This window comes from Pelodiscus sinensis, chromosome 19 (genome assembly GCF_049634645.1).
Source record: "Pelodiscus sinensis isolate JC-2024 chromosome 19, ASM4963464v1, whole genome shotgun sequence".
Classification (NCBI taxonomy): Eukaryota; Metazoa; Chordata; order Testudines; family Trionychidae; genus Pelodiscus; species Pelodiscus sinensis.
The window spans coordinates 15,830,002-15,855,366 of NC_134729.1; the positions used below are offsets into that span (position 1 = coordinate 15,830,002).

The 25,365-nt window shown below is 51.3% G+C and overlaps 2 protein-coding genes across 2 annotated transcripts; both read left to right on the top strand.

Annotated features, from left to right (window-relative positions):
* Nucleotides 1-2,109: 2,109 nt before the first annotated feature.
* On the top strand, nt 2,110-25,365 carry BSG (basigin (Ok blood group)). The gene is made up of 8 exons (XM_075902590.1): nt 2,110-2,270; nt 15,695-15,854; nt 19,349-19,437; nt 19,955-20,091; nt 20,226-20,499; nt 21,992-22,016; nt 22,735-22,806; nt 24,224-25,365. The coding sequence occupies exons 1-7, from the start codon at nt 2,195-2,197 to the stop codon at nt 22,790-22,792; spliced, it is 819 nt and encodes a 272-aa protein (XP_075758705.1). The 5' UTR covers nt 2,110-2,194; the 3' UTR covers nt 22,793-22,806; nt 24,224-25,365.
* Nucleotides 3,388-15,688, top strand: LOC142818983 (basigin-like). Its single transcript, XM_075902591.1, has 2 exons — nt 3,388-4,021; nt 13,478-15,688. Exons 1-2 carry the CDS (start codon nt 4,003-4,005, stop codon nt 13,840-13,842), a joined length of 384 nt encoding a protein of 127 aa, XP_075758706.1. The 5' UTR covers nt 3,388-4,002; the 3' UTR covers nt 13,843-15,688.

The following is a 25,365-nucleotide window of genomic DNA, read 5'->3' on the forward strand; positions in this document are numbered from 1 at the left end:
AGGTGATAATTGGGGAAGCTATCTTTGTAATGGGTAAGATAATTAGCATCTTTATTCCTTCTATGTGTCTTTTAATTCAAAGCTGGTTTTCTGGGTTGGAACAAAGGGCGAGTACCCGGCTTCAACAGGCCTTGTTACACAGAAAGCTGATGGTGCTTTTGCTTTCCTCAAGTTTACTGCCTTTCTGAGGTGTGTGATTACTAAAATAAACACTCTCTAACATCCCAGATGGAAAAGCAATGCAGGAGTGCCTTTGTCAGGGCGTTCCTGGAGAAAGATGGCAATCTTGCTCCTTCATGTATTGCTGGTGTCACTTTCAGACCCTGGGGGTAGAGTGTTTCCAAACCAAAGCAGAGCCTCTCTTGAAGGGATTCTTCATTCCTATTATTAAAACAGACAAGGGAAGGTACAAAAATGAAATGATCAGAGTTGAGAACAGCTCCTGGATTTTAAGCCCCCTTGCTGTATATGCCTGATGAATGGATCACTGCCCAAGAATCCATCCAATAAGCAAGTCTGGAGCTAAGGGCTGTACTGTGTACTTTATTGCCAGGGCCAGCCCACAACATTTTGGCACCTGAGGCAGGGAGCTCAAATGACGCCCCCAGGCCCCCTTGCTTGGGCCAAAACTTTGAAAGGTCTCAATTCTGCCTCCTTCCTGTTCTACTCCTCTCATGGAACTGCTCTGCTACCTACCCCAATAAAGGAGAACTAACAACTTAAAATGCCTTGTTCAAAAAGTGTGAACTAGTGGTGTCCCTCCCCACCCCCAGTCTGACACCTGAGGCTGCTGCTTCGGGTGTTGCCTCATGGTAAGGCCAGCACTGTTTATTGCAGCAGTGAAGTGTAGGAAGTATTGTGTATAGTGAGCTGGAGGAGGGACAGCAGGACTCCTGCAGTTTTCTTAATCTGCACCCAGCTCTGCTGATGATTTGCTGTGCGACCTCAGGCAATGTACTGACTACTCTGTGCCTCAGTTCCCCTTTCTATAACACAGGGACATTGTGCCTCAAAAGCATCACAGAAGATTTGGGATGCCTTCTTCATTCAATGTCGGCAAAGTGGCATGAGACTGCCAGTGCGAAGGGAACCAGTGATCTGCTACACTGAGTGCCTGAGGAGGTCAAGCTATAGGCTCCCCATTGCCAAGGCACCAAATGTATTTCCACGCCACCCCTGCCCTCAGCTTCACGCCCCCTTGCTAGCTGCTGCCTGAAAGGGGAAGCACAGAGCTGCCCCTTTGGCAGGGAACTTCTCCCAGGGGTTCGGAGGAATGGCTCCACTAGTCCCAGAGGGGCTGGGTGTCCTACAGCAGAAACTGACCAGGAAGGCCAGTCTCTGCTCTCCCCCCACATGTTCTGTCTGGCTCATCCGCAGCAGGGGATGGAGGCCGTGCTGCGTGGAGTCCTGAGTCAGCCTCGTTAGGGGCCTTGCTGTGACTTGAGCTGCCTCTAAGTGATTTGGGGCAGGGGCAGACAGGCCCAGACATGGGTGTCTGCTCTTTCCCTGCCCCCCCCAAAATCCTTGTTCCCTCTGCCCTTCCCCCCACCTGCCTCAACCCCCTCCCTCCTATACCCTTCCCCCCCCACCCTTCCCCCCCTTGGTACTCCTCCCTTCCTGCCCCCCCTTGGTAGCCCTCCCCCCACTGCCCTTCCCCCCACCTGCCTCAACCCCCTCCCTCCTATACCCTTCCCCCCCACCCTTCCCCCCCTTGGTACTCCTCCCTTCCTGCCCCCCCTTGGTAGCCCTCCCCCCACTGCCCTTCCCCCCACCAGCCTCAACCCTCTCCCTCTCCCCTTCCCCCCTTGGTACCCCTCCTATACCCTCCCCCCACGCCCTGCCTCCTCATTTGCATAGTCCCCCTCTCTCGTGCGCACACGCGCACGTGACTTTCCTCGCTCAGCTCGGCCCCGACCTGCGCCCCGAGGACACGACCCTGCGGGTCACATGTCCCCTCCCGGATTCCGTCCTTCCCCGCCGTCGAAGGTCAGTGGGCGGGGCGCTGCCTCGATCTGGCCCGGCGAGCTCCGGTCGCCAGGAGGGGCGGGGCGCTTTGTGGGCCCCGCCCAGTCCGCGGCGCTCTGATTGGCCGCCGTGGGGCGCGCAAGGGCGGGGCGGGGCCGGGCGCGAGGTGACTTGGCTCGGCGGCGGCGCGCGCCGGCTCTTGGCGGGTTAGCGGCAGCGAGCGGCGACCATGGGGGCGCGCGGGGCCGGGGCGCTGGTGCTGCTGGGCGCGCTGCTGGGCGCCGTGACGGGCGCCTCCGCCGCAGGTAGGGCCGGGACCCGGGGCGCTGCAGCGGGCTGGGCCCTCTCGGGGCGGGGGGGGGGGCCGGGCCTGTGGGGGGGGCCCTCTCGGGGCGGGGGGGGGGGCCGGGCCTGTGGGGGGGGCCCTCTCGGGGCGGGGGGGGGGGCCGGGCCTGTGGGGGGGGCCCTCTCGGGGCGGGGGGGGGGGCCGGGCCTGTGGGGGGGCCCTCTCGGGGCGGGGGGGGGGGCCGGGCCTGTGGGGGGGCCCTCTCGGGGCGGGGGGGGGGCCGGGCCTGTGGGGGGGGCCCTCTCGGGGCGGGGGGGGGGCCGGGCCTGTGGGGGGGGCCCTCTCGGGGCGGGGGGGGGGGCCGGGCCTGTGGGGGGGGCCCTCTCGGGGCGGGGGGGGGCCGGGCCTGTGGGGGGGCCCTCTCGGGACGGGGGGGGGGCCGGGCCTGTGGGGGGGGCCCTCTCGGGACGGGGGGGGGCCGGGCCTGTGGGGGGGGGCCCTCTCGGGACGGGGGGGGCCTCTCGGGACGGGGGGGGGCCGGGCCTGTGGGGGGGGGCCCTCTCGGGACGGGGGGGGCCTCTCGGGACGGGGGGGGGGCCGGGCCTGTGGGGGGGGGGGCCGGGCCTGTGGGGGCCCTCTCTCGGGACGGGGGGGGGGCCGGGCCTGTGGGGGGGGGGCCGGGCCTGTGGGGGCCCTCTCTCGGGACGGAGGGGGGGCCGGGCCTGTGGGGGGGGGGCCGGGCCTGTGGGGGCCCTCTCTCGGGACGGAGGGGGGGCCGGGCCTGTGGGGGGGGGGCCGGGCCTGTGGGGGCCCTCTCTCGGGACGGAGGGGGGGCCGGGCCTGTGGGGGGGGGGCGGGCCTGTGGGGGCTCTCTCTCGGGACGGAGGGGGGGCCGGGCCTGTGGGGGCCCTCTCTCGGGACGGAGGGGGGGCCGGGCCTGTGGGGGGGGGCCGGGCCTGTGGGGGCCCCCTCTCGGGACGGAGGTGGGGCCGGGCCTGTGGGGGGGGGGCCCCTCTCGGGACGGGGGGGGGCCGGGCCTGTGGGGGGGGGGGCCCCTCTCGGGACAGGGGGGGATCTTCCTGTGGGGCGTCCCATGGGGTGGGCTCATGGGGGACCCTGCAGCGGGAGGGGGGAGAGTCTGAGGCCCAGCAGGGTTGGGGGGGCCCAGGGCTCTGCCGGGGACCCCCTGGTGCGGGGGGCCTGGGGCTGCTCTGGGGGCCGCAGGCTTCAGCGACTCCTCTCCTTGGTAGGGTGCGGTGGGAGGTGGGGGGGTGTCTGGGGCAGGGCCGGTGGGAACAGAGGGAGCCCTCCTGGGGCATGGCCCATGCAGTCCCTGGGTGAGGGACCTGGAGGAGCGGAATGGGGGAGGTGCAGCTGGGTGTTGCATGTGTCCAGGGGGCACCGATGTATGTGGGACTGTTCCTTACCTCCACCCCAGGGGGTGGGGTGTGTCCAAGCACAGGGAGATCTGGGGTGGGTATCCTCTTTCCCTGAGAGCGTGTGCCACCATTTCCCAGGATAAGAGGGTGATGGTGGGATTAAGAATGTGGAGGAGACTGGCTCTGGGCTGAAGGAGTGTGGGGAGGCAGAGGTGCATAATTCCTCCAGGGTGAGCTCTCCATCTGCAGACTGTCCCCACAGTAAGCTGTGAAGGAAATCCTAGATGGGCTGGGTAGTTATGTTCCGCTCACTCCAGACATGCTATAAGCCATTTCTCAGCCTCCCCCTGGGGACCATGAGTCTGCTTGCAGATGGAAACTCCATTAAAAGGTTCGTCTCTAATTAGCATTTTCTGTTTTTAATGTGAAGCTGGTTTGACACTCACATTTCTGTGTGTATGTTCATGTGTGTGTGTGTGTGTGTATAAAGCAATCAATAAAGAATGAAAACTAAGGTGGCTCTTACCAATCTAGTTATCAGAGCATGAGTTCATCATCTCACAAGGTCTGTCAGTACTAACTAATTTGCAGGCTTCAAAAAATGTGCATATAGGGCTTCAGTTGGTAATCTGCTAATGGAGGAACAGTGCTGCCCTATGTATTTCTTAGGTGTTCGTAATGTACCAGTAGTACCTCGAAACTCCTGTGTGGTGGCCATTTCGAAGATGTGCAACAGCATGGTCTTTGGGCATGGACAGAAATATGACTGCAAATGAACCAGGATTTGGCATTCCCTGAAGCTTTGTGACATTTCAGTTTCCCCACCTTCTGTGCTGTTCTCAAAGAAGCCTGCTGGATTTATTTACACAGGGCTATGGGTGTGCCTTAGGCCATAGGGAATCTGAGAAAACAAATAAGACCCAGGACTCTAATTCAATCCTAATACTTGCTCAGAGCAGTGGGATGTCCTCTGCAGTTATTGGGTCTTGCCCTATTTCGAGTTGTGTAGCGGTGGGTGGGATCTTTGTGGTTTTTCTGAGTCATATTTGGTACCTCATGAAAACTCAGAGGAGGCAAGTACACGAGGGAGAGAAATGCATGGATAGTAATAAAATGGCTCTTGCCTAGGAGCAAACTGCATCTTGTTTATACAGCAGGATTAAAGACAGAAAATGGCATTTGTTTGTCCCCCACAAGTCTTTCCTATCCAGAGGACTGTGACACACTATTCAACAAATTAAATTGGAACTTGTATTCCTCCCTTCCCTTGCTGTATGCATCTGTAGTGAGCTTGCATTCTTCTAGAAAAGCCTGACACTAACCCTCCATTTTAATACTGTGCACTGCTTCTCAAAATTAAGCTAGTCTGTCGTCCAAGTGCAGTATGTCACGGCTAATGTTTGTGCTGTATGTAAAAGCCTCACTTCCCATGTGAGGCTTCAGAAATCGGACTTGAGACACAATCCCCCCCCTTCCAAACAAAGCAGTAGGTTTTGGCTAGTGTATAGCCTCTCTCCTGCAGATGAATTTGTGCTTTGAAACACATGAAAAACAATGGCCTGGCAAGCCACAGGGCTATCTAAGCAACTTGTGGGAACATTCCCAGTTGGCCCCCTGTAGTCACACGTCTGTCCTTTGGTCAGTTTACATCTGGCTTTTGATGCCAATGTTGTTCTATGATGTAGTTTGTCAGGCATTGGTCTTACTGTAAATTTGTTAGCCTACTATTAAGCTTTGTCTGGGCAGCTGTTTTTGTTTTGTTTTTGCTTAAACAGAGGGGTCTCTGTACATGCCACTTTCCTTCCTTCCTTTGTCAAAGCTGCTTGCTGAAGATAACATCTTTACATCAGGAAGGCATTGAGGGGGACTCCTTAATAAACCATTCAGTTCTGCAGTGCCCCCTTAGCTATGGTGGGTTTCTGCAATGATGTGGATTTTCCTGAGCTTTGTGTTTTCAACTCCTTTCCCAAGGAATGAAATTGCAGTGTCTCATGTGTTAGGGTGCTGGCGCTAGGCAAAGCCCTGGAAAAAATCATGTTGGGTAGTTCTGGCCATCGTTTGGGCAGCTCAGTAGCTTGTTGCTCTGAGAACTGTGTGGTATGTCAGTATAGTTATATCCTGGCTTCTTTTATTAGGACTTCAAAGGTTACAGAGTGACTCTGGTTTGAAACAAAACCTTTAAATGGATCTCAGCAGCCTTCCTCTTATGGCTTGATTCCGTTAATGGGACTGAGATGAAAAATCCTTAATGTTAAAGCAGCTAATATAGAAATGCCTTACATGCTGGTTTATACTGATGAGTGCGTAGGTAAGAGAAGTGACTTGAAATCCTTGGGTCTAACATTGATTCTCTCAAAAATGGTCAAAAATGATCTTGATTTCATTGAGGACATGGATTTAGCTTCTCTTACAAATTCCAGTAGTACATCTTGGCAAATGGTTACAAGCTATTTTCTTCTTCTCCCTATTCAGTTCCTTTTTTGATTCTGTATGAATAGCTCTTTCCCCCTTACCTTATTGAATACAACTAAGCTTTAAACATTTTGCAAGTGTGTTAACTTTTTTAAAAAAGTGTTGGATACTGTACTGATGACAATATCTGGCTTTTCCAACCAGCCTTTTTCCCCCATCTTTTCCCTCCTTTTTTGCTGTGATAAACCCACATATAGACAAATAAAGGGTGTATCAAATACACCAAGCAAGGCTTTGTCTACACCAGAGGTCTCTAACCTTTTTAAGCACAAGATCACTTTTTGAATTTGTCAGTCCAGGATCTACCTCAAACCCAAATACCCCTGTTCCCGCCACTTCTCCGAGGTCCCACCTTCCTCACACTGTCCCCCATCTTCAGAGTGACATCAGTGCCCCCCTACCTCTCTCCCACCCTGCACAGCATGCAGGAGGCTCCCAGGGGGCAGCTCTGAGATTCTGGGCAGGAGCAGCAGGGAGAGGCAGTTGAAGTGCTAGCACTTGATAGCCTTCAGAGCCAAACCTGTCAGAATCTCTTGTCAGAGGCTCCAAGGTCTGGTTGGTGACCACTGGTCTACACCAGTGGTCCCCAACCTTTTGGGGCTGCCGGGCGCCTGGGGGCGGGGCTGCACACGCACCCGGGGGCAGGGCCACCCATAGGCTGCGTGCCCAGTGCCGGTGCCACCCATGCGCTGCATTCCCGGGGCCGGTGCTGCACGCCCAGGAGCCGGCATCACCCATGCGTTGTGCGCCTGGGGCTGGCACTGCTCTTGTGCTGTGTGCCCGGGGCGGGGACGCCCATACACCGTGTGCTCGGGGTCAGCACAGCCCATGCACTGCGCACCCAGGGGCGGGGCTGGCCCCGATCACTCGGCGGGCGCACAGAAATGGCCCGGCGGGCGCCATGGCACCTGCGGGCACTGTTGGGGACCACTGGTCTACACTGTACCCTACAGCTTTTAGCGACATTGCCCTGTTGTCACAGCCATGTTGCTAAAAGTGGGGCAGTGTAGTCTAGCTTCCGCATGAGCGATGTTTGCATTGACAGTTGATCCCTGCAAATCTTTGTCTTTGGGGTGGGGGTGAGGAAGGGTTAGCATTTCTGAATGACAAAAGTTTTGTTGCTGATTGCCATTGTAAACACAGCCTAAAGAAAATGAGGGTGGAAGGAGAAGCTGATGTGGTTGAGATGGTGCTTGGTCCTGCCATGAATGCAGGGAACTGGACTTGATGACTGTCCTAAAGGGTCCCTCCAGTTCTGTGTTTTTTCCTCTCTAATCTCTTCATCATGGGTAACATGGTCTTAAAACAGATTTAGATAAATGAGTTTTTTGTCTGTTATATGAAGTCGCCATTAAATTTGCAGTGCCAAGAAATAATTTTTTGGTTATTCTTATAAGAGGGAACAATTGGTGGTCTCCTAAAATCTGGGCCATGCTAATCCCTCACAAGTATCCTGTGAGCACGTTTGGAACCTGCTTTTTTGCCAGATTGATGGGGAAGACTGAGCAATTCTGACTCCCTGAAGTTCTCTTACCTAGTTACTCATTGATTCTGCCTGACTTTATATATGTAAAACCTCCTTCTAGGCTTTGAGGTATGGAGACTGTATCCAGAGCCTCCACCAGTAGCTGGATTGTCTGAAACTTCACACATCACTTGAACTGTGGAACAAGCATCAGCCCTATAAGCAGAGAGATCTTCTGTACTGAACAGTCAATATACTGCTTTGGGAGAGGAGGCAGCTGTCTGTGAGGCTTAGCCAAAGGAAGGCAGAGAGTCAGTTACATGTGGCAGACGCTGTTATAATGCAGCAGCTCCTCCCTCAGCTCAGAGGGAGTGTCTGTTTTTAGATGAAGGTGACTTTCATGTAGAAACGTTATTTAGCAGGTCATGTGTCTTTTTTCTGTAGGGCACAGCAGAGATTGAACAGGCTGTAAAATGACAGTCTCCAATACTTTGAGCTCTTACTTGTCAGAGAATGTCCTGTTCTTTGGCTTGCTTGTTACCCCTCCTAGTCCAGGGCCAATAAAAACCAAGCAGTTAACATTGAGTTGAAGCCAGTTGTACCTGTATGTTCTGTGACAGCAGGAACTCTTATCAGCTCTAGAGAATGCCATATGCCCTGTTGATTGCTATCTTATGTTCTAATTCATCCAGTTTGCCAAGATTAATGCTCAAAGGGGATTTTGTTACTTCCATAAGAAATAAGGGTGATTATTTCCTTACTGCGAGTACTTAACGGTGTCATATGAGGACACACCTCAGACCTACTGAGTTTCTAGCCTGTTTTGAATTAAGAATCAGAGGCCCCCTGACTTAAAAGTAATAATTTTGGAGTAACTTATTTTGTTGAACACTCTATAGTCAACTTGTATGTGTAGCAGCAACCTTTATTTTAATGGCCTCCTTTATCCAGGCTGTAGTTAAAATGTGACAGGCTCTTACAGGAATGGTGCTCACTTCCTTGACTCTTCAAAATTAGGTAGTTAAGAATGTTTAATCACAGGCTTGTGATTCAAAAAGAAGCAGTCTTGCAAAATCCAAAGTGTTTGCCAACCACGACACAGGAACGTACTTGCCCCTTGTGACCAGGCGAATAAAACCTTGCAAAGCTAGTAAATTATACTCAATTATTTAATAGATGGGAATTTTCATCAGTTCCTTAGTGCTAGAAGTATGCAAAGCTTGGTGTTTGAAAACAGTAATATCCTCTGGTGCCTTTGCTAGATGTGCATTTTGTAGAGTGCTTTTGGGGCTGGGGAGAACTTCACTGTACTCACATTCAGGCATAAAAAATGTAAGGGCAGCAAAAATTATTACAGAAATTGCATATGGAAATCAGATTAGAGACAGACTCTAAAACCCCTGTTCAAATCACTGAGAACAGTACATTCAAGAAAATACTCTTAATATTAAAACTTGGATGTTTTGGCATATAAAATAGTACTATATTACCAGACACATTTTTTACCCATCTAGTATCTAATTTGAGAATAAACAAATTAACTCTTCAAAAAGAGTGGTGTCTTACTGTATCATTGTTTGTAGCTAAACATTTTCCTTTCCCACCTTGCCTTCAAAAAGCCCCTTTTATTTGGGACAACCAAAACAAATAGCTATCCATTAAGATAACAAAAACTTAACTTTCTTTTATTCCTCTTTTCAAGTCTCAGTATTATTCCTGGCTAAGCTAAATTTTTCTTCTCTGGTTGGCTGTTGAATTGGCACGGTGGTGGAAAGGGTGAGGACGGTGTATGGATTCCTTTATCACCTTTGTGCAAGCTGCTGCGGGTCAGTCGGGAATGCAGGAGTGAGAATCAGCGTGGAAGACGAATGACCTGATCCTGTTTTTTTGTTAGAACAACTCTGGGAATGTTTCCTCCTGTCTAAAATAAATTAAAACAAGACAAAACCCAACCTCCTTGTGTCTATAAGATGATGTTGCCAGGGGAGTTGTTTACCAGTATCACTCCACATTTCAGGTTGGCTGTCTACCCAAACTTAGATGGTGGTGTTCTTTCAAAGCTTCATCTGGATTCCACCCCTTCCTCCCCACTCTTGTGAAGCACAGCAGTTTCTTTGCACTGCACAGACGGCCCCCAGAACGTTGCATTAACTGTTGCTGTTCTGTTGCCCCTTGTTTAGGTATTCAGGGGTGAATAGGGGTCTGAGCCAAACAAGCTAAGATCAGTGACTTCTGGGCCTCAGTGACACAAGAAATGTTGAGGGTTTTTTCTTGATAGAGCATGAACAAAGGGGCTCTCAGCTATACAGCTGGATGTTTTCTTATTTCTCCCTTCAGGAGTTCGCTAATTATGTAAAGGGTGAATTGGTTTCCTGTGGAGAGGCCTGGCATTTGAGGTAGCTGGTAGCACTGCCATTGGCAGGCCTGAGAGCTGCAGTCTGGAGTGACTGTACAGGAAGCCTATGTCACACATACAGTGAGGGGGTTTTAAAGTATTCCTGAAACCCCCTGACTCAACACGGTCATTCTTAGCTGATGTCAGTCATTGTTTCTTCACAGTCCAGAAATGACTTTTCTAGAAATAGGTTATTTCCTGCAAAATGACTCAAAGGCCTTGCTAGGAGGAGGTGCATATCCCATAGTACTTGGGGTGTGTCTACACTAGCACCATGGCATGGAGGGGATAGCTACTTCTGTTAACCTAGCTGGGTCTACAGCTGGAGTTAGGTTGACCTGAGCAACATAGCTGGGTCAGTCTAATCTTTAAGTGCAGACCAGCCCTTAAGCAATACTTGCCTCTCAACTGGGACAGTAGCTCCAGACTCCAAACAGTTAAGTGATTGTCTGGAACCCATTTTAAAGCCAGATAATCTGGAGTGGTGCTGTATGTGGCAGCTCCGACTGCTGTGAGGCTATTGATTTACAGATCTATTGGTGCTGAGATGTCCAGATTGTGAAAAGGGTGAAAGAAGTGAGTCCTCTGGACTTTGGTACCTTGAGCATAATAGAAACAAGTATGTTCAGACGCCTGCCCTCTAGCCACTCCTGGAGTCTGTAGCCCTGATGTATGTGTCTTTAACAAAGTTGAGTTTTCCAGTTCTGAGTAAAAATTACTTGGTTTTCTGTATCATGAGCAGTAAGCAAGTCAGTGTCATGCCTGGGCTAGTGAATTTCCCTGACTACTTCACGCAGCCGTTATTAAATCTCACATTATAATTGCGCTTTTTTTCTTAGCTGAAATATCTGAAACTATCCGCAATAAAATACAGGACTATGTAGCACTTTAAAGACTAAGAAGGGTGACTAAGAGCAAGTCTGCAAGAATCTCTGAAGCAGAACAGACCAGCTAGCGCTGAGAAGGCTGGCAGATGATGCAATAATTGGAACACTGAACAATGCTTCCCGGTCACCATGACTGGGGTGAGAGCTGGGATTTGGCCATTTGTAAATTGTGGTCAACTGACTTTGGAGTGAGTGAAGGCAAGGCCAGAACTTGCACGTCTCTCACGTGGCTGACATGGGATGTGTCTTTACAGAAAGCGTGGAAATCTTTCTACCAAGTGTTCTTTACTACACTATAAATGACTCATTTGTCTGTGTTCCTCACCCTGGGTGTGTGTGACAGGGAACTACTGGGTCAGTTGTGCACATGTGAGCCCAATTCACAGGTGCAACTGCAGCATAAGACTGAGAGCAATATCTGCTAACATCAGGGTGTGATATTGATTGGTTCTAGCTTTAAAGGAACTTGTGTCCATCCCTCTTCCTTGTACAGTCTTGTTTGCTATGTTTCAGGATCCTTTTAGTGATTAAAAAGTGATGGGCAGCGGGAATCCCCAGAGTGGCTAACAGAATTGTGTATTAATTTCTTAATTTATCATTAACACACTACAGATGTTTGGTTTTTGTTTTGATCCGAACATGCTAAAACAGTGAATACCTGGAATAGCTTGATTCATGTCCACTTTCCTGTTATCTAAATTGAGTGTCTTTTTAATTATGCTTGATGCATTTCTCCACTCATTTGGAGCACTTGCCAATTCCCCTTAAAGAAGGTGGGGGAAGATTTCATTGTTTAAATCAAACTCAATGTGCATACCTCTCATGCCTCTGATCCCCTTTTCTGCCATATTTCTGACTTTCCGAATCTTTGATTAATCCAGAGTTTGCTCTCTTCTTCTGCAAAAGCGACGAGGAGTCCTGTGGCACCTTATAGACTAACTGAAGTGTAGGAGCATAAGCTTTCGTGGGCAAAGACCCACTTCGTCAGATGCATGCATCTGACGAAGTGGGTCTTTGCCCACGAAAGCTTATGCTCCTACACTTCAGTTAGTCTATAAGGTGCCACAGGACTCCTCGTCGCTTTTGCAGATTCAGACTAACACGGCTACCCCTTTGTCTCTTCTTCTGGTGCTGAGATCCTGCAGCCATTCTCACTTTCATAATAGTCATGTCCCACAGGGGTGTGACTTTTGTGCACGATCAGCTGGGAGAAAACTCTAGACCATGATAAGAGAGACCCTGTCATAGCACATGCGCTGTAAGAGTAAAAAGAAAATGTAAACAAGTTGCTCAGATTTGCATTTTTGTATCCTTTCAATCTCCACATAATTTACTAGCCCAGGTACATTTTCTTACCCATTCTACCCCAAAATGGTAACGTAATAACGTCTCTCACTTGCCTGTCAGAATAATCATGCTCCCAGAGAGAAGAATTTTGGAAATTTGGTTTATGCATCAGTTTTGCTAGCTGTAATGAGGAAGCTGGCAGTGGCATAACTAGGCTCCTGACTCAGAGTGAAATAATTTTGTTTTTTCCTACTGGAAAATGCTCCCCCCCCCATGTATTAAACAATCCTGCTGCATAGTAGCCTTGTGGCATGCTGTATTTTCAGCACAGACCCCTTAAACTACTTGCAGCTGCACACCCGTGGCAACTTCAGTAAACTCCCAGAAACATGAGGTTGCTTTGGAATTGAATTAAATGTAACCCAGGCTTTGGCTACACTTAAAAAGTTTAAAGCACAGCCTCTCCCAGTGCTCTATGTAAACCGCCTCCACGAGGGGAATAGCTAATGGCGCTGGGAGTGCAGCTCCCAGTGCTGTAGCTTGATTGACATTGGCACTTTACAGCGCTGTAACTTGCTGCATTTGAGAGGAGTGTGTGGCTCTTTTCATACCCCTGAGCCTGAAAGGTAGTGCTGTAAATGCCAGTGTAGGCTTAGCCTAAGAGAATTCACCCTATCCAGTGGATATGGCACAGGACTGGAAGCCAGGAAATTAGAATCCTATTCCTAGCTCTGCTACTGAGCATGGCTAGCCATATTCTTTCTTAACCTGCTTCTCCCCTCAAAAAAGTTAACTGCAAAATGGGGCTGGTAACATCCTTCCCACTTTCAAAAAGCCTGGAGCCTTATGGCTGGAAGCTTTGAGAGAAGGGCTCTTGGCACTCAGGATGCTATTGTGGTGCTGTGGAAGGGACTGCCTCTTCCTTCTTACCTCCTACCTCTGGGGAGGCATAGAGGGGGTCAAACTCTTGATTCCAATGTAAGCTTTACATTAAGTTGTCAGGGACTTCCCACCTGGCACACTTGTGCCTGAGACAGTGGTGCTAGAGTGTGGGAACAGTGCGCCACTCTGAGTAGTGTGTTTGAACTCCCTGTTCTCTGCTGGCCTTGGGGCTCTGGTTCTGGAGTAGCCCATAAAATACAGACTAGCAGAGTTGGTGGAAAGCATTGTTTTGGGTCACTACATCCTAACAGCATGGCTGGATATAGAGTGGGAGGGTGGGGAGGGGGAAGCTTGCTTACCTGAAGCAATAACACGTTGCACCTTAAAAGAGCTAAAATCTCTGTGGCTGAATTCTCTTTGCACTAACGCTTTGCACTAATACCTCTCCAACTCATATAGCTGGCTTTATAAAGTCACCACTGTCTCAAAAGAAACTGACCGAGGACAGTGTGGAGTTGCACTGTGAGGCGATTGGCAATCCTATCCCTGAGATCCAATGGTGGTTTGAGGGAGATGAGCCGAACGAGACCAATACTCAGCTCTGGGATGGCGCACGGCAGGACCGTGTCAAAATCAATGCCACCTATAACCTGCACTCTACCAGCACCATCTACATCGCAAACCTCACTGTCAACGATTCGGGCACGTATGAGTGCCGGGCTAGCAACGACCCCGACCGCAACCACTTGTCGAAGAACCCCAAAGTCAAGTGGATCCGTTCCCAGGCTAACGTTTTTGTCATCGAACGTGAGTGGCCGCACTGAGGCCTTGGTAGTTGCTCAGACACTGCAATGCCTTGAGTGTCTTGCTAGGCCCATCCCCCGTACTTGTGTCCCGTGACTTCCTGAAAATTATCCTCACCCTCCCATCCTGGCTGTAGAACTGAGACTCCTACCCTCCTGTGATCCCCCTTCACCGTCCGTGATTCAATCCACAGTGGCCCTGCTCAAAAAGGGTTGTGACTTCCCAACCAAAACACCGTACGACCATCCTGTACCTTCCATAGTCCAAAGAACTAGAATATGCTGCTTGTTCTAAGATGCCTCGTCCCAGTTCTGACTCGCAGAATTCAGTCTTGATTCTGCTGGTAGACTCTGCCTTTATCGCCGCTGACAAACCAGCCCCTGCTCCTGTGGCCAGTCTTGCTTTATGCTTTCTTCCTTGCTAGCAGTATGTGCTGTGGGCATCAATTTTTTTCGTGTCTGGTAATGCAACCATTTTTGAAATGGCCTTATGTTTCTGTGTGACACTGATAATGTGACTGTAATTATCCATACTGTGAAAGTGACCAAACTGTGTCTCACTTAGAGTTGAAAGTCCAACTTTTGAGCTAGGAGAGATCTTTTCCCTCTCAGTAGCTGAAACTTGGGCTACTGCATGGAAATCAAATGTAACCTCACTACTTAAGATGGTACATGGTTATAGCATATGCTGCGTATGTTCTAGGTAATGCAAAGACATCCAGTGGAAGATAATATTGTTGGAGCCTGTTCTTAGCTTTTTTTATCTTAAGTGCTTTTTAGCTCTATGCAAATTGTTCCTTCAGAGGGCTGAAGTGAGTGGGAGAGTAGGGAAGACCTCATGTTTTTACTGGCTGCTTAGTGTCCATGGAGCTATTTTTCCCAGAGATTCTTTCCTCTCCCTTTGAATAGAATTTTTTCTCTAGTGACGACTTAGTTGGATGACAGCAGATTAGATCAACCTTCTTGTCGGACTCCAGAGCCAAGACCTGATTCTCTTGTTAAACTAGTATAAGATTTCAGGTGTGCTGGCTGGATTCCAGTGCTAGAGACTTGCACTGTGTTTGTTTTTATCCAGCCCCTTTTTGGATGGTGGTCCTCCACTGAATCACCAGGTGAAATTAAATCTGTTAAACCTGACAGGATCAGTATGGAAGAAAAAAGAAATAACATTGCTTATAGAGCTGTGCCCTTGTAGTTGCTTAAATATGCCTGGAAGGTTTTTCTTTGATTGGCACTTAGCTGGAGTGGAATGTTAAATACAGCCACTCCTGACAGACCAGGAGGCTCTAAACTGTCTAGGGAGGATTTGGAGAATGATTCTACCTTGCTCTAAGGCAGTGGTGGGCAACCTCAGGCCTGGGGGCCGCCTCTGACCCCTGGTTTGCTTGGATCCGGCCCCCAAGGCTTAGGGCTCTCCTCCAGTATTGGGGAGCCCACAATGGTGTTCCAGCCCTGCATGGGGGCTGAAGCGCAGTCTACTAGCCTGTTCCCCCTAGGCTGTAGGGTGCAAGGGGAATGTAGGGAGCGTCTTTCTGCTTCTCAGTTGGGGGCCATATCAGTGAGGATTTGTTTTGGATTTTTTGTGTCACTTGTGTGTGGCCCCCAACCTGAAAAAGGTTCCCCACCCCTGCCCTAAGGGGTGTGAGGAGAACATAGTTGCCTTTTTAACTTGGTTGTCTGACTCTTCCTGCACCTCCCTTGCTGGTATCATTGATCCGTTTCTTAACAAGCAGCCAGGGTAAGTGAAAAGCTGTGATGCAGATGGTGAGTGATCATAGATGTTTGTTTCTAAAGGTCCTAAGGCAGGTGAAATGGCTGCTAAAATGCCCCCATATATATGCCACATGTTAACTTAGATTTGTTGTGCATGCAGATCCCATTATAGAAACCTCCCCAAATGTGACTTCTGGCATGGACGTTGTGATTTCCTGTAACATAACCGAACCGAAGTCATCCATCCTGGGCCATGAATGGAAGAAAGGAGACAAGATCTTGGCATCAGATAAGGAAACATCTGCTTATACCTCCCACAAGTAGGTATCTGAGGGCATGGGGGAGGGAGAAGGATACTGTTTTTGCTCTGGTCTATTCTGAGAAAAGGTCTGTCAGAAGCAGCCGATACTTCAGGTTACTCAGATGGCAATGCAGAGAGGGATCCAAAATTAAGGTCTATCAGGACTAAGATTCATTGAGGCTCATGGCCCTCTTGTTTGCAGAAAACTTGACCATTCTCATGCCACCATAAGTGCTGAGCAGGGAAATTTACTTTCGTCAACCGCATTATACCCAAGGCCCCTGCCAGTGTGCCCCAGAGAGGAACTATAGCATGAGGTGGGCAAAATATGGCCCGTGGGCCAGATCTCACTCACCCAAGAAAGATTGTGGGGCAAGCTCTTCACCTGCTATGCCCTGCACACCACTCAAAGCAAGTAGCTGCTGGGGCCACGTGCATCTGATGGAAAACATGCTAGAGTTCATGAAATAGTTCAAAGGACTGCTGCTGGATTTCCTGGGCTGAAGCGGACTGCAGCCAGTGGGTGCTCAGATGAAGCCCAGAGTCTTAAAACTTACCCTGAAGGCCAGGCAGTCCTCTGCACGACTGGGCGAGTTTGGGTGAGGTTTTAGTGCTACAGCGTCATACAGAGGAGCTGTGTGGTGTCAAGGGGCCAGAGAGATGAGGAGCCTGCTTTCTGTTCCCAATGTGATGCCTGTCAGGAGAGACCTGGGTTGCCCAGTAGGAATAACCCACTGAGCCCGGTGGACGAAAGGCATCTAATGGCCTATGCTCCTTCCTTCCAAGGGTTGGCTTTGGAGAGCTGATAGCCAGGTTCCTTGTGATAAGCTCTGGGAGATGGAGTGGTTGTAGGCACTCAGACTCTGCACAGGATGTGAACTGGCCCGCTTCTGCGGGCTGCGTGTGGGGCAGGAGACTCTGGGATGTGTTTTGTTTGCCTGCACTGGCGTTGGGGAGGCTTTTCCATCACCGTCCTCCCCTTTAGGGTCCTGTCCAGTGTCCGCAGAGTGCTGCCCTATTAGTTAAACCACCACTGCCCAAGCCTTTCTATTCCCAGGCTGCGGTTGAGCAGGAACTGGCACACCAGCCCCATTGTAACGGGGCAGTGAGCTTTCCAGTCTCATTACCATCAGCCCCTTTTGGCTCTGGCCCAGCCAGCCGGAGAGGCATCATGTCCCTTTGTACGGGAGAGCCGACGTGCCTCTCTCCCCATAGCAACAGGGAGCTGAACAAGGATTAAAGTATTTCTAGCCCAGCCTCCCTCGTGTGACCTCAATTCCTTAGCTTGAGTGGCTTTTGAGGGGGGGAAAGCTCTCAGTGCAGCAGAACTAACAAACCGCCCATTGTGTGGATGTAGTAACAGCCCCCTGCACTAGGGATGCCACACTGCAGAATAAAGTGTGTGTTGAGGCAGCTTTAAGCCATCACATCCTGTCACTGCAAACCTCCCCGGACACAAACAGCAGGTTCTGGGTCCAGGCAGGATTATTCTGCCCTGATCTGATTTTCTTACTATTTGAAAACTGCTGCATAACCCAAAGGGCACGCTTGCTTGGTGGCCGTTTGTGAGTGGGAGCTGAGTAGCCACTCCCCCAGTAACTTTCTTTTAAACCCATCCTGCTGCCACTTTGGCTGTCTGATTTGCAGTGGTCACAAGGGTTAATGTGTCTCGTGAGGTGGGACAGTGCCTCTGGAGTTACTGTTTTCAGTGGCGCATCTTGGGATAATGTTGCTCAGCTGGGTTCATTTTACGTTAACCTCTGAGGCTTTTGCTGAAAGAGAGAAGCCTGCTGATGGAGACGCAACCTCCCATCTGGTGCCTCAGGGCCTTGGTTTGCTCACTAGCTTTGTCCTGTTGTTCACAGCTCCACATTCATTTCAGTCTGATTGCTGGGTGTGTCTACACTGCAATTAGACACCCACAGGCTATGCCAGCTGATTCAGGCTTGCTTTTCTGGGGTAAGGGGCTAGACCAGCCTAACAGGGTCCTAAGGCCTGGGCTCCAACACAGGCCCAAATATCTACACCATAATCGGAGCCCCTAAGCCCCATGAGTCGGAGTCTCCTGGCACAGGCCAGCCACAGGTATATAACTGTGCGGTAGGAGTAGCCATAGGTGGGTGAGGGAGGCAGGGATAGGAAGGTGTGGGTAGGGTGATGGGGTGTGGTCACAGAACACCCCTTGAGATTGTTCCCTGGTGTGCTGATCATGCCATTGACACCAGCTCTCTGGGGCTCCCCACCACCCTGTTCTGCTGGGCCTGCCTTGTCTGGGGGAGACCAGACAGTCTGTTGGCAACTGCTCCCCTGAACAGCCAGGCAGACACTGAAATGCTTTAGCTCTGAGAGAACGCAGTTCTAGGCCAAAGCACCCAGGAAACCAACCTCCAAAATGGATCCAAATCCCAAATAAACACATCTTGCGCTGAATAAGCGTTTTATGTGTTGAAAGTTCATTCAGGTAAGCCGCCTTTAGCAACAAGAGGAGGGTGCACACGCAAGTTCTTTACACTGGTCTTAATAGTAAACACTAAGTACAAACAGTCAGTTAAGTGGTTGCAAGTGAATACAGACCAAAGTAAGTGACAGGATTAAAATGGAAGGAAAACATATAGGCAGTTCAATACACTAAAACTTACTGAAAACAGAACACTGTTTATTTCAGGGAAGCCTTCCAGTCAGATGATCTTTTACTCTGACTTGGGTCTCCAGTTGTCTTTGTTCCCCAGCCAGCTGAAGAGAAAAGGACTGATAGCTTCCTGTTGTTTAAATACACTTCCCCCTGGGCAGGAATTTTTTCATTTATATCCCCCCTTCCATGGAAATGTACCTGGTCAGACTGGTATCCCAGTACCAGGTCGTGTGGTCACGAGTCTTCCTAAGACCCACCACTGTTTGGCCTTCAGACAAACAAGGCTGCTCACAAGTTTGTTGATCACCCAGTCATTAAGCGCCCTCCCCCCATTGATGGCTCTCATTAGCACATTTAAAACCATAAACAATCTCATACTTGTATTTCTGACTTTACGTATAAGAGAGATACTTGTACCACAAGAGGACACACCGATCCAGCAGATTGTAACATTGAAATGGGTAGGTTATGTGAGGTATTTTGTCCAGAGCATCTTCGAGTTAGGCATATTTACACTCGTTAGCCAATTTTCATAAAGCGTGGGGAGGGGAGCTGGCTTATAGGTTCCTCTGTACAGGCAAGAACTTAAAACCAAGCAATCTGACCTGGGTGAGCAATGCTGTAAATTGACAGCTCTTAGATCCAGGAGGGGGGAAGGTTCATACTCTGGGTTTCTGCTAAACATATAGGTGCCTGCGCAGGGAATGTGGCCTATTTCTCTCACCCAGAGGTGGAACATTAGCCCTGCTTCCTACTGCCCAGAGTTGGCAGTTCCTTTCCAGCCTATGAGCTAACGATGGGATGGTCTGCCTGCTCCTGGTAGCGTGATGGCCCATGTAACACCCCTCAGTCTCCCTGGTGACATCCCTTTCTTCTTACAGAATAGGGGTGGTGAATGCAGAAAGCTCCGGGGTGTACGAGTGCATCTTCGATATGAACCCCCCTGTGAGCAGTAGGGTGTATGTGACAGGTAACTATTCTAGTATCTTCTCGGGGGGGGGGGGGGGGGGCAGGTATGGTCCCTCGAGTCACTCCACTCTGGCAGCTTTTATCCTCCATGGAATGAGCTGCTTCGAGTAGTAAATGGGGACGGAATGGGATAGATTCCTACCAGGCAGCTTGTAGGGTATGAATCTGACAGCTTGTAAACAAAACTGTTTGCCTGCCTGAGGAAGCAAAACCAAAGTTGTATCAACCCTCTGCCTTCCTGAGCAAAGGGAATGAGCCCTGGGGAAATACGGGTAGGGGCTAATGATGTCCATTAGTTGATTGGTTGGCCATGAGACTAGCTCATCGTCTGCTCGAGAAGCACCTTGAATACTTGGCCTTCTACGAAAGGGGCTAGAGATGCGAGCCCAGGCCTGTTTCTCAGATTGCCATACAAGCGTGTGGCTACCTTGCCTATGACACTGGGTAGCAGGCCAGCAGCAGTTGCTGTCCACACAGGCTGGCCAAACCCCTCTTGTCTGAGCTGCCTTTCTCTGCAGTTAAGCCACATGTGACGGCCTACAAGAAATCCGAGCATGGGAACGAAGGGGACACAGGCATTCTGACCTGCAAGTGCAGCTCGTATCCTCCTGTTAGTCAGTGGACCTGGTACAAGCTCAAAGATGGGATGAATGAGGTGAGCATCGTGGGTGGACCTCTCTTCCTGGGGAAGGGTCGTCCGAATGGGGTGGAATTGCCAGCAGTAAGGTGGTCAGTGCGTAGCCATGAGAGGTTGGCCTTGATCATTTGCTTCCTTCCCCCTGCTTCCAGCCCATCATCAATGGCACAGAGCAGTTCTTCATCGAGTCCAGCGGGAACAAGACAAAGCTGCACATTGCTAACCTGGACATCGAGAAGGACCCAGGCGAGTACCACTGCAACGCCACCAACGACTTGGGCTCCGATGGCACCGTGGTGACCCTGCGGGTTCGCAGCCGCCTGGCAGCTCTCTGGCCCTTCCTGGGCATTGTGGCCGAGGTGCTGATCCTTGTCACCATCATCTTCATCTATGAGAAGAGGAGAAAGCCGGATGAGGTCCTTGATGGTAAGGAGCACTGGAGCCATCTGGCTCTGGGGCTTAGGGGCCCTGTCTGATTCTGGAGCATGTGGGCGGGGAGGGGAGTGCAAGTGCCTGGATTTCAGAGGGGGCTCCCCCTGCTTGCAGAGATGCTTCCCGGGGGATTTCTGCTCAGCTTGGAGCCTCCTGCCCCAGCCAGGGATAGCTACAGCCTCGATGGAGCTGTGCTGGCTAGACTCGTCCCTGCTCAGTCACCTGGATCCCCATCTTTTCCTCACATGCTGATGTCACATTGGCAGTAGCCAATCGCGGGGCAGAGAGTAATTGCTAGGTGACTTGGAGGGGGATGATCTAGGCAGCCCTGAGCAGGGATTACCAAGAACTTCTAAATGGGGACTTATGAGTTCCCAGATGCTAGCTGCAGGCCACTGCAGCCAGCCCCTCTGTACAAGGGTGCTTCATCCTATGGCCCTGCGAGGAAGGGAACTGCAGGAAGTTTGTACTGAGTCAGCACTGGAGGTTTATGTGTTGGGGGGAGGGGAGGTTCTTGGCAGGCAGAGAACATGGCTGTGCCCCGGGTCTCTGCTGGCATTATCTTTCCACTTTCTTCCCTCCTCTGCTGCTGGGTGGCACCTCACATGGTAAGTGGTAGGGACGGCTCTAGCTGCCCTCTGCATCAGTCCTTTCACCAGCTGCACGTCCTCATCAGAGTGCCCCTTGCAGCACCCTGGGCCTGATGTCAGGTGGCACAGGGGGGAAATGTGGGCCATGGAAACGGTGGCTTAGAGCCCTCTCCTGCTGGAGGGCTGCGGAGTCCAGTGAACTGGTGAAAGGTCTGAGTGAGTCAGATGACGCCAGAGATGCCTTTGCCTAGCAACAGTGCTTGTGACGTAGCCAGAGCGTGGTGTTTGGCAGAGTGTGTGTAGGGCGGGGCACAGCTCCCCCTGCCCAACTGCCTGCTGTCCAGTTGAACGTAATCGTCACCTGCTCCCTCAGCCGGTACGCGTCAGCGCTGGGCTCTGCTGCCAGCATGGGCCAGTCACTCCCGCTGAGTGCCAGAGGAATAATTCCTCTCTGGAGTGACTGAGGGCCCAGCCCGCTGCTTGCGCTCCAGCCTCGACTGGGGAAGTGCCTTGGTGAGCTGCTGCTTACGGCTCCCCAGCAGTGTGGCCTTGAGCTCTGCTTTGCGAGAATTCCTTCGGGTTGGGGGAGCTGGGCAGCTCTCTGTGCGCCGGGGTCCCAGAAAGGGACATCCTTGGGACTGCCAAGCCCATGGCTGGCCAAAAGATAGGTGACCAGCTAGGAGCAGTACAGCTGTCTTGCTGCTTCACACCCCTGTGCTGCTGCAGTGACAGCTGTGGTGCCCGATGGAAAGGCAGCTGCCGGGTGATTTCAGCCCATGCTGGCTGCCAAGGCGTGAGGACCTGCGGCTGGGTGGGATGAACAGGAGGTGATACCTGCTAACGGCTGCACCCTGATCTTTCTTTTTCCTTCTTACCATGCAACCCTGGGCCTGAAGATGATGATGGAGGGTCTGCCCCACTGTGAGTACCAGCTCTCTTCTTACACGACCTGCTGCCGCAGATGCAGCGGGGTGCTTGGCCCACTTGTGGCCATGAACAAACGGGCTAGTGTCCTAGGCCAGTGGCTCTCAGCCAGGGGTACGTGTACCCTCCGTGGTACACACAGGTCTTCTGGGGTACGCCAGCTCATCTGGCTATTTGTATATCTTACACCAGGCTACATAGAAAGCGCTAGTGAAGTCAGTGCAAACTAAAATTTCAGACAGTGGCTTGTTTGTGCCCTTTACACTATTAGCTGATAAGTAAACACAATATTCCTATTCCAATTGGTTTATAATTGCCTGGTAAAAGTGAGTCCTAGTGTGTCCATGGCGTGCTTGTGTAGCCAGCAGTTAAGCGAGGTGGAACTTGGGGGCATGCAAGAGAAATCAGTCTCCTGAAAGATCTGGTCTGGAAAGGTTGAGAGCCACTGCCCTGGCAAGCTGACAGGCTACCAGAAATGCCTTCCCGTATCTTGTCATCGGTGTGGTCTTTAGTCGTGTGTCTGGGCACGGTAACTTAGCAGACTCCTTTTGTGTTCACATGGCTCCCAATCTTAACCCACCGGGTGCCTGTCTTTACATCTGGGCACTTTCGAACCAGGCTCCACCAGCAGGGAAGGAGTTGGTTCATTAGCATGCTATGCAACCAGGCCGTTTCTTTGGCTCTTATCTCACTGCCTTCTCTCCCCTTTTCCTAGGAAAAGCAATGCCCCAAACCACAAGGACAAGAACGTCCGTCAGAGAAATTCTAACTAGGAGCGGGGAGCCAGGTGAGGCATCCTGGCAACATCGTGAGCCCTCAGCTGGCTTTGATTTACAGGACACGGTGTAGTTTGCTCTCCCATCCCATGCTGAGGCCTGGCTGCTACTCCGAGTGTCAAATTCTGCTCCCTGGGGCACAGGCTGCCCAAAGCCTGGGTAACAGATTCCGATTGCGGGGTCTGGCAGTCCCCCATTGGGAGCTGCTGGAGGCAGATGGGCAACAACAGCCAAAGGTTCTTGCTTGAGGGTCTGTGCGCTGGTGATCCGGAGCCATTGTATCAAAGGGATGGTCGGCCTCTCAGGAGCAGATAAAATCATTAATGCTAGGAAAAGGCTTCTCGGGTGAGCCACGCCACCCTGTTGCAGGGCCTTGAGCACTGGGGCACGTCCTCGTCTAGTCTCTAATCCCGCTTGTAGGGGTTAGTGTGTGGGTCCTGGGCAGGGCTGGTGGCCTGTGGCACACAGGTGGTCAGACGAGATGATCTGGTGGCTCCTTCTGTCCTTAAACAGGTTCTAAGGATTGACTGTAGCAACACCTGTGCTAGGCACAGTGTCAGCGTAATGCAGTCACTGCCCTGAGGAATTGGAGTAGACACGGGGCGGGGGGGGGAAGGAGGATCTTCCCCATCTTGGGGTACATCTAGACTACTGTCTAGATACTGTCGACAAAGCTTCTGTCGACAAAGAGCGTCTAGACTACATTCAGTTCTGTCGACAAAGCAAGCTGCTTTGTCAACAAAACCCTGTAGTCTAGACACAACCCTAGATGCAATAACACCTTCTGTCGACAGAACTCTGTCAACAAAAGGTGTTATGCCTCATAAAATGAGGTTTACCAGCGTCGACAAAACTGCTGAGTTCTGTCGATGTTATGTCGCCAGAACTCAGTGGTAGTGCAGACACAGGTATAGTTTTGTCGACAAAACTCTGTAGTCTAGACACACCCTTGGAGAGGGAGCCAAGGCTGAGACTTAGGGCATGTCTGTGCCTCCCTGTGCAGGTGACCAGACACGCTAGCCCCTCTTAAGCTCACTGGCTAACAATAGCAGCATGGCTGCGGCTGCTCCAGCTAGCCGCATCAGTATATACCCGGGCGATTGTGCAGGGCTGTACTCGATGGCTCAGACCTTGCTGCGGTGAGCACGCTGCGTTTAGCCTGCTGGCTCAAGCACTGCTCATGTCTGTTTGCCCTCACTGGAAAGCACCTTCCCAGACTGATCCTAAGAGATTTGCCTGACATCACGCACAGAGTGGCAGAATTCGGGGTCGAGTCCTGAATTCCAGTCCTGTGCCTTCACCACAAGGCCGCCTTCCCTCTGGACAGAACATTTAGACCACTGCAGAGCCTCCGGGCCCAGCACACCCCTTGAAATATGACTGCCCGTATGGGTACTAACTGGCTTCTCCCTCTCTCTCTCCTGCCAGGTGGCGAGTAGCTGAAGAGATCACCTGGATATTTTGTTTTGCAAAGTAGCACCGAGAATGTCCTCAGGCATCCTTGCAATTGAGTTACTTCACTTTTTAAAGAAACAAACTTACGTTGTAGCCTCTGAAATGTTCACTTTTTTAAAGAGCTGTGGGAGGGGTTTTCTACCTGTAAACTTTATCCCCTTTGTTGCTGGTAGTCTTTGGTCACTGGCTGTGTTTGTCCCAGGCAGGTCTGAGGGTGCAGGGAGCAATTAGAACCTGTGTGGTGGTTTGCTGGCTTTACGCAGTGTGTAAAGTGAATGTGGGGAGAAGGTGGTGTGGACAGGAGGGGTTGGAGGGTGCAGATGCTGCGTTTCCCCAGAGTCCAAGTGCCTGCCCCACGGTCCACGTTACTGGGAAGCCCTGCAAGGAGCTAGAGAGAAGTGACATCTCCATGGAAGTGACTAGCATGTAGGGAGCCAGGAACCTTCCTGTTGAACGTGTCTTCCCAGGAGCCCTGTGCCCTGATTCTGTGGCACCCCAGAGGAGACCTGATCTGACCCAAGGGGTGGGAAGCCAATTATGGACTGGCTGTAAGAGCTCTGAGCCTTGAACAAACTCCCCCAGGCTGGGCAGCGTGCATTCCCACCCAGCGCCAATAGAGGTGTGTCTGGCTCTGCCCCTTGGGGAGCGGGTGGGTGGCAGTGATGTGGGAAATCCTCTATCTACAGGAATCCCCCTTCCTCCCTCTCACAATTGATCAATGCCGAGCTACTCACAGGCTTCCTGCCCCATTGTCTCTCTCGGCAGGGCTGCTTTACTTACCCTCTTTAACAACAACAGACACCTGGGGGAGGGCTTTGAAGCAAACTGAGGAAATGTGACTAGAGTTAAGTTATTTCACACTGTTCTGTGAGTCTCTTTCAATGTCGCTACACTGGGGGTGGGGGCTGAGCCGGGTGGTGATTGTTGGGCTGCAGGGCTCAGATCTCTTTGGGAGCAGATTAACTGCATGTTTCCCTGTGCTCCAGCCATCACAGTGTTTCTCTGACATAGGCACCTGTGAGGGGACAATGCTCCACGCAGTCTGTTGGTGGCTTAGCATTTAATAGTCCATCTGTTAACAAACTTCACAAATAAAGACGAATCCTTTTTCTGTT